The sequence below is a fragment of the Echinops telfairi genome, unplaced genomic scaffold (genome assembly GCF_000313985.2).
Source record: "Echinops telfairi isolate 266 unplaced genomic scaffold, ASM31398v2 ScPeMD7_3509;HRSCAF=4178, whole genome shotgun sequence".
Lineage (NCBI taxonomy): Eukaryota > Metazoa > Chordata > Mammalia > Afrosoricida > Tenrecidae > Echinops > Echinops telfairi.
Genome location: NW_022107407.1, coordinates 16,976,877 through 16,990,420, shown reverse-complemented (window position 1 = coordinate 16,990,420; position 13,544 = coordinate 16,976,877). Strand labels below are relative to the sequence as shown.

The 13,544-nt window shown below is 42.5% G+C and overlaps 1 protein-coding gene across 1 annotated transcript in view; it reads left to right on the top strand.

Moving 5' to 3' along the window:
• The window catches only part of RABL3 (RAB, member of RAS oncogene family like 3), a 64,646-nt gene extending 51,648 nt beyond the window's left edge, over positions 1–12,998 (top strand). Inside the window, exons 5-8 of the mRNA XM_004709793.2 lie at positions 5,525–5,675; positions 7,812–7,883; positions 11,102–11,140; positions 11,962–12,998. Coding sequence (XP_004709850.1) covers positions 5,525–5,675; positions 7,812–7,883; positions 11,102–11,140; positions 11,962–12,027 — 328 coding nt within the window. The 3' untranslated portion in view covers positions 12,028–12,998. The remainder of the gene's footprint in view (positions 1–5,524; positions 5,676–7,811; positions 7,884–11,101; positions 11,141–11,961) is intronic.
• The last annotated feature ends 546 nt before the right edge of the window (positions 12,999–13,544 follow it).

Sequence of the window (13,544 nt, the reverse complement as noted above, 5' to 3'; positions counted from 1 at the left end):
TCCCCTCCCCACCATTGGTTTTGAACCAATTGTTGTTCCCTTGTCCCTAGGTTGGCCAACCCTCCTCCCTTTCCCTACCTCCCACACTCCCATGTCCCTCCGGGGCCATCGTCCCTTTATTTTCTTCTCATATTTTTTTTTGTCCAACTTCTCTTATCTAGGTGGGTGTACACACATAACAGTGTGTGAATAAAATTGGGATTGGCTTTAACAGCACAGCGCCAAAGCGGCTCATAAGAACCTGGCGACGACGGCTGCAGCACTGACAAGCCCACAAACAAAAAAGCCACTGACATACAAAATTTAAAAGAAGGGGAAAAAGGAAAAAAAAACCCGAACAGATAGGCTGAAGAAAACAAAAGAAAACAAAAAGAGGAAACAAACAAACAAACAAACAAAGCCTGTTAGTAGATCAAGGTCTGTGTGTTGACCTTTAGGAGCATTTTTCTGGATGAGTCTAATGGGGTGCCACGTCCTGGCCCCAGACTCCATCCTTTGTCTTCCCTTGGGACCTCCTTGCTCTGCTTCCCTGCCGCTCCATTGCACGCCCCCAGTGTTTTGCCTCAGTGTGGTGGGGTCAGCTCAGTTGCCCATTCCACACTGTGTCTCCGGTGCTGTCCCGAGCAGGGACATGTGTCAGCGCAGGACGCCGCATCTCGCCTTGGGGGCAGCTACACAGTCCTCTCTGTACACTGGGCCCTCTGAGCTGGGCCATCGTACTCTGAGTTTGGTGGGCCCAGTTGTGCTCCGCTCCTTTCCTCCTCCTTCCTTTGTCCCAGCTTCCCTCTGGGTGTGGTGTGGTAGGTCAGCTCCCCTCCCTCACTGGATGATCTACTTCCATCCTCTGTGGTGCTCCCTTCCATGGTGGGGTCGGGCTAAATCTGGCTAGGGCCGGCGCCTGGTCCAGTCTCTCCGTGTATTCCTCCTTGTTTTACATTGCTCCTCTGATTTGGCGTGTCCTGATGGGGGCTGTATGCCCGTTTCAGTTCTGTGGAGACACAACCATACTAAAATTTTAATTACTCAAGACATTAATCTTAAATTTAGGATTACAAAGAGTATATATGCAGATCCTAAAGATATCTTTAGTGCTGTCAAGTAATTCAAACGTGGTAAAAATGAATTTGATTTGCATCTTCACTCTACAACCTAATTTTGTTGTCATGGATGAACCTACAAATGCATAAAACATTAATACATTGTTCTTGACTGATGCATTATTTATAACAGCAAATTATTGGAAACAACTCTAGTGTCTAACAACAGAAGAGTCATTGAATAAATAGAGGCGTAACCACACAATGGAATACTATTCAAGTTTTTTTTTTTTTAATCAGGTAGATCCATATACTAAAATAAATTGCAGGGTATTGTTAGAGTAAAAATTTAAGGTGCCAAGAAAGTATATATAGCATGCCTTCTATTGTGTAAAAATATGGTGGAATAAGAATGTGTTTGTATTTATATGAAGAAACACTTAAAGAATAAATAAGAAATTAATAAAAATAGTCACCTTTAAGACACCACAGGAAATGAGTAGAGAGGGACCGGGTTAGGAACAAAATTGCTTAGCATATATCTTTTATATCAGTTTAAGTTATAAAAAAAAACAAAACTTGTTGACATTCAATCATTTCAGGAGGCAGCATATAAGCAAAGCCAATGGTGCTGAAGGAAGAAGTTCAAGCTGCCTTGAATGCATTAGCCAAAAACAAGGCTCCAGGAACTGAGAGAATACCAATTGAAATGTTTCCACAAGTTAAGAAAGTACTAGAAGCACTCACTGTTCAGTGCCAGGAAATTTGGAAGACAGTTCCTTGGCCAACTCACTGTAAGAGATTCATATTTGTATCCATTCCAAAGGAAGGTGACCCAACAGAATGTTCAAAGTATAGAACACTATCATTGAGATCACAAGTAAGTAAAATTTGCTGAAGGTCATCCAACAACCGTTGCAGCAATACATTGATGGGGAACTGTCAGAGGTTCAGACAGGATTAAAAATAGGAAATGGAGTAAGGGTTAACATTGTTGATGTCAGATGGATCTTGGCTCAAAGAAGAGAATACTAGAAAGATATCCACTTGTGTCTTATTGACTATGTAAAGACATGTGACTGTGTGGATCATAATTAACTGTGGAGAACCATGGGAAGAAGGGGAATTCCAGAATACTTCATTATGTTCTTTTGAAACTTGTACATGGATCAATCATTTGTGTCAACAGGACAAGGGAATCTTGCTGGCTTAAAATCAGGAAAGGTGTATGTCAGGTTGTATCCTCTCCCCACACTTATTCACTCTGTATGCTGAGCAAATCATCAAAGAAGCTGGATTATATGAGAAGAATATGCCATTAAGATTGAAAGAAGGCTTATTAACAACCTGTGGTATGCAGATAACACAAACTTACTGAAAACGAAGAGGACTTGAAGCACTTACTGAAGAAATTCAAGGGTTGCAGCCTTTGATGTGGATTACAACTCATTGTAAAGAAGACTGAAATCCTCACAACTGGACCAATAGGTAGCATCATGATAACTGGAGAAAAGATTGAAGTTGTCAAAGATTTCGTCTTGCTTGACTCCATAATCAGTGCTTATGGAACCAGCAGTTAAGAGATCAAAAGACATATTGCATTGGGTAATAAATCTGCTACGCAATAGCTCTTTAGAGTATTGAAGAACAAGTTGTTACTTTGAAGACTAAAGTGCACCTGACCCAAGCCAGGGTATTTTCCATTGCCTCATATGCATGTGAAAGTTGGACAGTGAATAAGGAAGACTAAGTAAAAATCATTGCATTTGAATTGTGCTGGAGAAGAATTTTGAAAGTACCATGGACTGCTAAAAGGACAAACAAATCTGTCTTGGAAGAAGTAAGGCCAGAGTGCTCTTTAGATGCAAGGATGGCGAGACTTTTTCTTACATACTTTGTACATAATATCAGGAGATACCAGTTCCTGGAGAAGAACACCATGCTTGGTTGGGGGGGAGGGCAGGGGGACGGGGTGTAGGGAGGGTAGTAAAAAAGAGAAAGGAAGGCCTTCCACAGATGGATTGACTCGGTGGCTGCAACAGTGGGCTCAGGCACAATGGTGAGGATGGTGCCAGACCATGTGGTGTTTTCGTTCCCTGTGCATAGGATCGTGTGCATAGGCTGGGTCTGAACAGACTCAATGGCACCTAACAAACAAACAGATCCTTGAATCATGTAAAATGTTTTTCACTTTTGGTGGAAATTTTCAAACATACATAAATATAGTATAGTAAGCTTTTATATGCCTGTCTTCTTTCAAAGATGACCGGTTTTATTTCATCTACCTCTTCTCTTTCTGCCACTCGCATTTGTTTTAATTATTTCGAAGCAGAGTTGATGTTGGCAAGAAGATTGGAAAAAGGCCTTCTACTGAAGATGTTACTGGCTTTGAAGCAATAAACATAATGAGAATACATTTATGAGAAAGGTTGTTCCATAGTTCAAAACACTTGTATTGCTAGGCCGAACTGTGGCTTAGGATCTATAAGAGTATGGTAAAGGGTATAAAGATTTAGCATAGCTACCCCTTACCCCATGCTTTAGCTACTCGAAAGAAAAGTAAAATCAAAAGAAGAAAAGCACTGTGCTCAACTAGGTGGTATTGATTGGGTTATGCAATACTGATTTTCTGTCGTAAGTTGTTTGCAACCAGATCTTGCTGACTATTGTAAATTGAGTCTCTGACATGTCAGAAATCCAAACCTATTTTTACTTCTCATATGAGGGTAGACTTTAAAGTAATTCAACAACACAGGGCTCTGTTTTCCTTCCAGTAAGGAGAAACTTCATTTCCATCACCACTCTGCCCTTTGGGTGAATATAGAAAAAGAAAGATTGCAATAGTCAATGACCTAAAGCTACTAACCCGAAGTGATTCTCATTGCCTGTCTTCCAAAGCTCTAAAGTCAGGACAACAACTATTAGTAAAATGTCTTCCCTTTACTAGCCATTTTGAATTTCTATTGATTCCTTCCCTTTGTTGAATTCATCTTTCCCCAAACCATACTATATTTTTATCAATATTCTTAAATACTTTTATTGGGGGCTTTTACAGTTCTTATCACAATCCATACATTTATCCATTATGTCAAACATATTTCATTTTCAAAGCATTTTTTTCTACTTGAGCCCTTGATATCAGCTCCTCGTTTTTCTTCTCCCTCTCCCACCATCTCTCCCTCATAAACCCCTGATAAATTATAGATTATTATTTTCATATATTACAACGTCCTCTGTCTCCCTTCACCCACTTTTCTATTTTTTGGCCCCCTGGGAGGGGGTTATATGTCAATCCCTGTGCTCGATTCCCCCTTTCTCTCACTACCTTCCCCTTATCCTCCTGGTATCTATTTTCATTATTGGTCCTGAGGGGTTTATCTGCCCTGGATTCCCTGGGTTGCAAGCTCTTTATCTGTAGCAGTGTACATGTTCTGGTCTAGTCAAATTTGTGAGATAGAATTGAGGTCATGATAGTGGGGGGAGGAAGCATTAAAGAACTACAGGAAAGTTGTATGCTTCATCGATGCTGTACTGCACCCTGACTGGTTCATCTCTTCCTTGTGACCCTTCTGTAAGGGGATACACAATTGCCTACAGATCGGCTTTAGGTCTCCACTCTGTGCCCCCCCCCCACCCCCATTCACCTTGGGTATGGTTTTATTCTGGGACTTAGATGCCTGATACCTGATCCCATCGACACCTCATGATCACACAGGCTGGTATGCTTCTGGTATATGCAATTTATTTCCACCCCAAGCACCCTATTTCACATTTTTTCTGCATGATCTATTTTTCTCATTGTTCATTAGCAGAAGTGTAGGTGGTAGATACAGAGCCTGTGCATACCCCACAAGCTGGCCATGTCCCCTACTGGCAGAGGACTTAAGTGTCATGCTAGGCTGCGGTGTTTCTCTACGCTGAGGTGTGAATCTGTTGTCTGCTTTTACAGTGAAAAATTTCTGAGCTGTTACCCTAGGAAAGCACTGGAGGAAGTAAGTCAGCCTGCTTTGCTTGACCTGCTGGGCACTCAGTTGCTCAAGTTGGCTTCAAAGACACATGGGAACGAATGTCGTCTAGTTAGGTGACTAGTAGGACCGCAATGGGTGGTGAGGCTGTATTTATAAATGAACAAGTACATGGTAGAAATCAGGAGAAAAGTAGGCTTATAGATGGCATGTGAACAAGATACAGAAAATCATCAATAAAAGAATGCAGGCTAGTTCCAGTTACGGCACCCTGGTAGTGTAGGGCTGCCAAGGACAAGGTCAGCAGTGTGAAACTGCCAGCAGCACCGTGGACCAGGTGAGGCCTTCAGTTCCTGTGCACACTTACGGTCTCCCAAGCCCACAAAGGCAGTTCTGCTCTGGCCTGTCGGGCTGCTCTGAGTCAGAGTGAGTTTGGGTTTGGTGTTGTAATTTCATTTAACTATGGCTCATCTCTATCAGAAAGATAAATTCTGTTCATCTCTTCATTATGGTTTGTCACAGAGATTATGATCGGGAACAGTTTGCTGATAACCAGATACCACTCCTGGTAATAGGGACTAAATTGGACCAGATTCATGAAACCAAGCGCCATGAAGTTTTAACTAGGACTGCTTTCTTGGCTGAGGATTTCAATGCAGAAGAAATTAATTTGGTATGTATTTTCCACAAATACATGTTTGGATTAAGGAGTAAAGGCAAACCGAAGACTGCTCAAGTCAGATACAGTCAAACCGGGGGAAACTGAAACTTGTGGAAACTTGTCCAAAAAAAGAAAACTCAATAAAAGGCGATTTTATTGAGTTGTGAGCCCCTGTCAAAGGTGGCCAACTTGACAGAAGGGAGAAAAACAAGGCCACCCCATCCCGTGACAGCATCCCTAGTTTTCACTATCATCTCATGAAAGCAGCTTTACACACAAAGTCGGGCTGCTTGGGTTCTAGTCCAAAGGTCACCCAGATTGGAATCAACATGTGTAAACTGCCAAGTGGGCACTGTCACGTTCAACCTCCTTGAATGCTGATCTGTTGGAAAATGCCTTTACCACAGTGACCCCGACTGTCTCTATGTCGAATGAATAATGTAAGTCGTGGCATTTTCATGATTGTTTTTAATCACACCTGAATCAAAGTATTAAATCCATAAGGTGACAAACAAGAACCACTGATACTGTTCCTTAATTATTCTTGCTTTAGAAAAGCCTCTTGGCTTTTTAGACTCTACATTTTACCTTAAAGAACAACCAAACAGACAAATGAGATTATAAACTGCTAATTGGGTGTGCTTCAGAAGCACACTTACTGGCTCCAGGACCCCTGATTGTTCTAGTACTCTGACCTTTGAAAATTTTGTTATTGTCTCTTTACGTGTAGTTTTTGGACAGTATAATCTGATTTCTGACCAAAACTAAAAATGTAATCCTTGAGAAACTGTATATGAATGAAATAGGTGATTGTTACTAAATTCATTGTAGAAGCATCATATGTCTTAAAACCAAAAACCATACCCACTCCCCTTGGGAGGCTTCTGGCTCAAAGCAACCCTATAGGACAGAGTAAAATTGTTCAGTAGGGTTTCCAAGCTAAATGTTTACGGGAGCACCAGGCCTCATCTTGCTCCCAGGGAACAGCTGGTGGGCTTGAACCTTGGACCTGCAACTTGACCCATAGTGCCACCAAGGCGCTTCCTTATGTGTGCCTAGAGGTTTCAAGACATAATAAGTGTGACATGACTAATTTCAGTTTTCCAAGGGACACAGAGGGTCTACAGCTAAAAGATAAATACCACCCATGCAAAAGTGCCTGCATGTTAGTCTGAGTCTGGTCACTGTTAGCAGTTGAGGTAAAAATCAAAATCCTCTATCTCACAATGTGGCATGTCAGTGGTGACAAGCAGAGACAGCGAAATGCTGGGATTCCAGGAGAAGGGGTAGTAAGCCCAAGGTCTTTGCTTTCTAGCCTTTTTAGTGACTGTCTGTGCCAGATCACTGTGTTTTTTCTAGGATCTATTTTTTCGCTATTTAAAAAAATTCTGTTATGAGGCCTTAGGGGCATTGTGCATTCAGAGTTGGGGTGCTAACCGCATTTCAAATCCAGCAGCCACCCTTCGAGAGAAGGATGAAGCTTTCTACTCTCTTGTAAAGTCTTACCGTATTGGTAACCCAGAGGGTTAAAGCTACTTTGTCCTGTGTGGTCAAATATGAGGCAAAATTAGCTCAATGGCCATGAGGAATCTGTTGTTGTTGTTGTTGTTTATTAAATAATAGTAATATGTCACTTAATTTTTATTACCAAAACAGTGTATCTTTGTGGCCTACCAAGATATGTGGTACTTTGCATTCTGTGAATGAAAAACCGCTGCTGCCTGTTCTGTTTATTCTTCGAGGTTCTAAATTCTTACTTTCCCATGAACTGCATAGTAATTAGCTGAGCATTAGTGGATAACTAGTACTAAAAAGCCAAGTGCTTACTGTTTTTAATGGCTGTGTTCCGGTTTCCAGATTAAATGAGGGAAGGTTCCATTAGCTCTTTGGCTTTGTCATGAGTAACATGTTAGCAATCTTATCTTCTGTCAGGGGTCAGTAGGTGATGAGTACCTTCATTCGGCTTCCTCCAAAGTTTCTTAAATGACAGAGAGCAAGTGGCCTAATCTCCCTTTCTCACGCTTTTCTTCATGTCTTAAAGCTTACCTCTTTATTTTATGAGAATTTGATGCCCGGTACTTTATTGTAGAAATGTGCGATGAGAATAGTAAAGACTTACCAAGCTTACATTTCTGTTTTATCTTCTAGGACTGCACAAATCCACGGTACTTAGCTGCTGGTTCTTCCAACGCTGTCAAGCTCAGTCGGTTTTTTGATAAGGTAATGGCTTCAGTCAATTTATTTTCACACTAAATTCATGTCTTCTGAGAGGTGAACTTCTTGTTAGACTGCTCTGTCCCTTTAATCCTTCCTCTTGACCTCCACGGCCTGAGTGACCCTTGTTCTGCCCTCTGCTCTGTTAGTGTAGTTGCGCATGGCCTGCTGACGTGTTGATTTCATCACCAGTGTTCTCTCAGCAAAGGGTGAAAAAGCGACTAGACAAAAAACAGTTTAAGTTAAATGAATCCTCTTATTAGAACAATGAACATTTTCCTATTTTCTAGCTGGTTTTTTACCTCTTCACCCCCAAAAAGCACTGAACTGCAGAAATTCTGTTTAGTGAAAGCCCTGAGTTCTTCTTGCTCTCCTAGAAATGATTCTCCGCCTACTTGTTACCATGACTTTGTACGCTTGATCCTCAGAATGACTTGGTTGCCATCCCGGTGCCCTGAGCTGGAATAGAAGCACAGCGTAACTCAGCATGCCGATAAATTAGCTCACTGTTTGTCTTTCCCTCTCAAGCCGTGTGGCTGCATTGCACATACTATTGTTGTTCACCAAGTATTGACATTGAATCAAGGAGATTGTATTCTGTATGTAATGTTGGAAAAGATGAACCTCTTCTCTATTTCCTTTGATGTATAACCTCCCAAGGAAAACCATCCCCTCCTCATAGTTCTTGTTTCTGAATGATGTTTCTTCTTACTAATTTGGCCTCCTTGTCCTATATGCCAAGGGGCCGGGGCGTCCTAGTAGGGTGAGTGTTGGGCTGTTCACCATAAAGCCAGCACGTGACACTCATCAGCTGCTCAACGGGAGAAAGATGAGGCTGTCTCTTCCCATCAAGAACCACAATCTTGGTCCATCCTAGAGGGCCACTCTGAGTTGGAATTGACTTAATGGCAGTGAGTTTGGTCCTACATGTCGACATAAGAGAAACCCTCCTCCCCACAGGGTGCAATATCACCACTGAGAGAATTGTGCTTCGTTGAGGAACTTCCCAATGGGTAGGTGGCAGATAGGTTACAAGTGGGCCAAGAGACTGGTCCCCTCAGTTCAAAGAGCAGTCGGAGCACCTAGACTGGGTGACTGGAAGCCTCTCCCAGTGCCCCAATGTGCAATACAAATATTACCATTTTTCTAAATAATAATTTTTTTAATGTCAAGAAGCATTACAAGGAGCAGGTTTCTTCGCCATTTATTTTCAAAGTTCAAATTCTGAAACTTCCATGTCCCATCTGATACAACCTTCTCTCCTGTAAGAGCAGCAGCTCATCGGCCAGTCTGTGTCTTACATGTAGAGATCCCACAGTCTGATTTAAGTGTTTTAATAAGCTCTTAATTTGGTAGTTAAAAAAATAAGATACAATAAATGATAGCCCAATGAGAGAAGGGGCTGTAGTAGATCCATAGGACTCAAGGGGTCTGCCAGGACTTTGGGTTTGTTGTTGTTTTTTTAAAGAGGAAATTGGTTGACTTTAATGAAGGAGCAAGAGGTAGCGAGAGAAAGGCAGGTTGTGGTGGGAGCACAAAAAGGTCACTTTCATTGCATCGCTCACAAGACCAGAATGTGAAATGGGAGTTTGGGCAGACCTCCTGACTGAAGGGGTGGCCTAAAACCAAGGGCATGAGAACTAAATTGAGTTTCCATGCATCACATCTTCCAGAGCTTAGTTTGTTTCAGATTTCTTTTCCAAAGGAAGTCCTTCTCCATACTCGTTTGGCTAGTCATAGTTCCTCCCCTTTCTAGAATGAGCAGATTTCCCTTTCTTGTCATGGAGAAGAAAGGGAGTCAGACAGACTAGCTTTTCCACTCAGAAGCTATTGAATGGAACTTTCCCCTGAATCTCTCATGGCTAAAAGTAGCCTAACCATAGTCTCTAACATAAAAAACCTGCAGGCGATTTGGTCCTGAAGCCACTCACAGTAAGTTGGAAGAAAATACTGCTCTCATTCAAAGCAGTTCTTCATGTTATACCATTTGAGTGCCATCGTGATAATTTCTAACTAATTTGTATTCCTCTCTGATTAACTTTTCTCATTACAGCAGGTCTATTTAACGATACTAACCCTGCCCTTGAAACCATTGTTGTTTCTCAAAGTATTGGACAGAATTTCACTCTGATGTCACTTATGTACATGGTTGGGTTCCAAAGACCAGGTGATTGTGTGAAAATCAGCAGTATGTGAACACGGAGGATGATGACGTTATTGCCGAACTGCTGAATCTCATCAGTCTGTAACTGCCAAATTACAGCACTGTGGAAAGCTGTCAAACCACTGAGAATCAGGGCCCAGCCAAGTGGACATGTCCTGAGCCACCACAGCATTACTCTCAGCTCATACCTCAGTGTTTGTTACTGCCAGACATACATCACTATTAGGCAAAATAGTTGTACAGGAGGCTTTTTTCACTGTTGTAATTAATGTGAAATGTAAGATAAGAAGATACTAAGTGAGAATTAGGTGTGATGATTTTTTTCAAATGTGTTCCATCATCTAAACACATGGTGCCCTTGAACTCATATCTGTGTGTGTGTGTGTGTGTGTGTGTGTGCGCGCGCGCGCGTGCACGCTCATGTTTTGAAGAGGAGATTTTCAATAGTAGTAGATAGGTTTGCACAGATACGTCTACTGCTTTCACTTACTTCTCCTACTGACCAAATCCAGACAATTCTAAAACTACTGGATTTAGGGTGCAAATTAAGTCCATACAGAATTGAATAAAAGGTAGTTGACTGTTGTTAGTCTGGGGCCATCTGCCCTCACAGACTTTACTGTTGCGTTTACTGGAGGGACGTGGCAGCTCACTCTATTGCGTGGCCCTTTTGTAAGGAATGGCTAGTACTATCGTGGGAACGAGCTTTGCTTTCATCTTAATCTTTTTGGTGCCTGGCGCTTTTTACCTTTGGAGGCTGACTGCTTGGGGACTTGCTGCTGCCGTACACCAGGAGCTGCACGGGACCTTATAGCATTGATTATTTGGGGTTGTTTTTGTTTTTTTAATCTATCGTTAATGTTTTTTTGGAGCAAGGCAGACCTTACTAGGAACACTCCCATAACCCTGATCTCTTTGGCTTACTGGTTAAGTAAACATCTAGAAATATTCAAAAGACTATGAATTTGAATGTCAGCCTATCCGTTCCATTATTAGCCATTCCCAATCCCCCCTTTTCCAGGTATGTCTGTCTACTGAGCCCTTTTTCTGTTTCTCACAGGTCATAGAGAAGAGATACTTTTTAAGAGAAGGTAATCAGGTTAGTATCTCTCATTTCTTGGTACAGTAGAGTTTCAAATTGGATGAGGAGTGATTTGCAAATTTACAGAAGTGGTTTTAGAAGGGGGAGGAAGCCCTTTGGGTGGTGCAGTGGTTTGGCACTTGGCATTTAACCAAAAGGTCAGCACTCAGAGCTCATTCCCTACTCAGTGGGAGCAAGATGTGACCATCTGTTTCCGGAAACCTTTGGAAGTCCCACGGGGCTGGTCTACCCTGTCTGACAGGGTGCTGTGGGTCAGAGTCAACTCAACAGCACCTAACTGTTAGCGGTAGCTCGTGGGCTCGTGCTGACAGGTCATCTGGTCTTTCTCACGGGGAGCTGATGTGGGTTCAAACCTCCGGCCCTCTGTTTGCAGCTGAGCCCTGCTGATGGCTCTCCCAGGGCTCCTTTTGAAAGCAGCAGCCAAACCCCAACTCACTGTCATGGAGTCGATTCTGACTCAGAGACGAGTATTTTTGCATCTCCTGTTAAATGCAAGAGGGACGTTGGAAAAGAGGGGAAATGAGCAGGTTGCACGCTCAAATAGTAGAAGAAAACCACTCATGTCAGACTCCGGAAGGCCACCGTCTTGCCACAATGCCCAGAGTCCAGTGTGACTCTAATCCAGATAGCACCATTACCAAGTCGTTAGTGTATCTTTTCCATGTTACAATGTACTTCTTTAAGGACCAGTGGTTTTGTGAGTAAAAAGCTCAGAAAGCGGTTTCTGTAAGGAACAGCAGAGAAGAGATGTAGAAGGCCATTGGCATTTGAACTCTTCCTGCTTGAGACTTAACTGGGATTGTGTTTCTGGCCCACAGATTCCAGGCTTTCCTGATCGAAAGCGGTTTGGGGGAGGAACGCTGAAGAGCTTCCATTACGACTGAGTTCCGCTCATCCATGGGCAGAGTGAGCCAGCAGAGCGCGGCTTTTCACAGCTCTCCTCCTGCTGTGTCAAGTATTAACGCGCAGCCTTTTAACGAAATCATCTTAAAATGCCTCCCGCTCTAATGGGGAAAAAATGAAAGGAAGTGACAATGTGGGAGGTCCAAATTTTGTCCCCATTCTCTCTGTCCCTCACCCTTCTGTCCCTGCCTAGAGATTATGTAAAAGCCTGGTGGAAATATGAGGTGTTGTCAAGATGAAGCCATAAATGAGCAGTGACAGAGTGCTGCAGAGAAAATTTACTCTTGCCTGGAATTGGAAGGTTTCTATGGGTCTGTAATTTTCCCACCCTCCTTGCTGAAAGCTTAATTAAGTAGCTCAAAATGTATCTCTATTGTTTTACCTTCCTGAGGCGAAGGGTTATGTTAACCAGCCCTGAGTTGTCCACCCCAAACAATCTCTGTCATTTTCCAAGAAGCCAAGCGGTGTTATTTAATTGTCTCCACCTTCATCACACACAGGGATGCCTAATAATAGCAACCCTTGTATGCCTCTCCTCTCCTTTGCAAATGGCTCGGTGGCTGGAAGAGGCGGACTAATAGCTGGAGTTAAATATATATACAGATTAATAATACATAGGGAACAGCGGTCCCAGAAAAGAAGAATTCTGTGAGGAGCTGACAGCTCGCTACATCCTTCACTCTTCAGGGTACAGCGCTCTGCCCTCTCGCACTGCTTTCCGAGTGGTGTTCGAAGACCCACTCAAGGGCGATGAGAGATTTATAGCTTCTTTATTTTTCCGGTTCAGAAGGAGAAGTCAAGTCTTGAAATGGCAAATGAAGAATCTTATTCTCTGTGTCAACAGTATATTCATGGAGAGAAGTCCAAATAAGCTCCACAGCAACATATGTCCATGCCTCATGAACTTGGATTCCTGGAGGTTGTCAACACTCCAATAAAGTACTTAATATCACGTTGTTGGTTCGTTTTATGTTTGGGGTGGGTGTTGCTTGGGGAAGCTGATGTTTTAGAGGGCGGGTGTGTGTTTATGCACAGCTGCTCACTGATACCATTGTACCCACCTTGTCATGTCTGTTTCATTCTCTCTGCCCCAGTTTTTCCATAATACACAAACCTGTTTTCTGAAACTTCTAAGTTGCTGCCTTCTTCCGCAGCATCTTATCGCCCATGTTCTCTCTCCGATCCTGCTGCAAGTGTCTGCCCTCCGGGTGTGGCTCTCTATGAATAGAACAAAGGTAAGTGCATAGCTTCAAGTTCTCATTTTAAAACTAAGAAAACATGCAATTCACTTTGCATCCCTTTTTTAGATAATTCTCAGAAGTACTTTGGAAATCGAGGTACCCAGAAAAAGAGGATATTAAAATGAGAATGCTAGTGCTTTTAGAGAGACAGTCTTGAGAATTTGGACAAGGGTTTTCAGCAGCTAGAATATTCATCTTTCTCCGCCTCCACAAGACTTAGCCCTGTTTTCTTGGCTGACAGAAAGCAGGGCGATGTG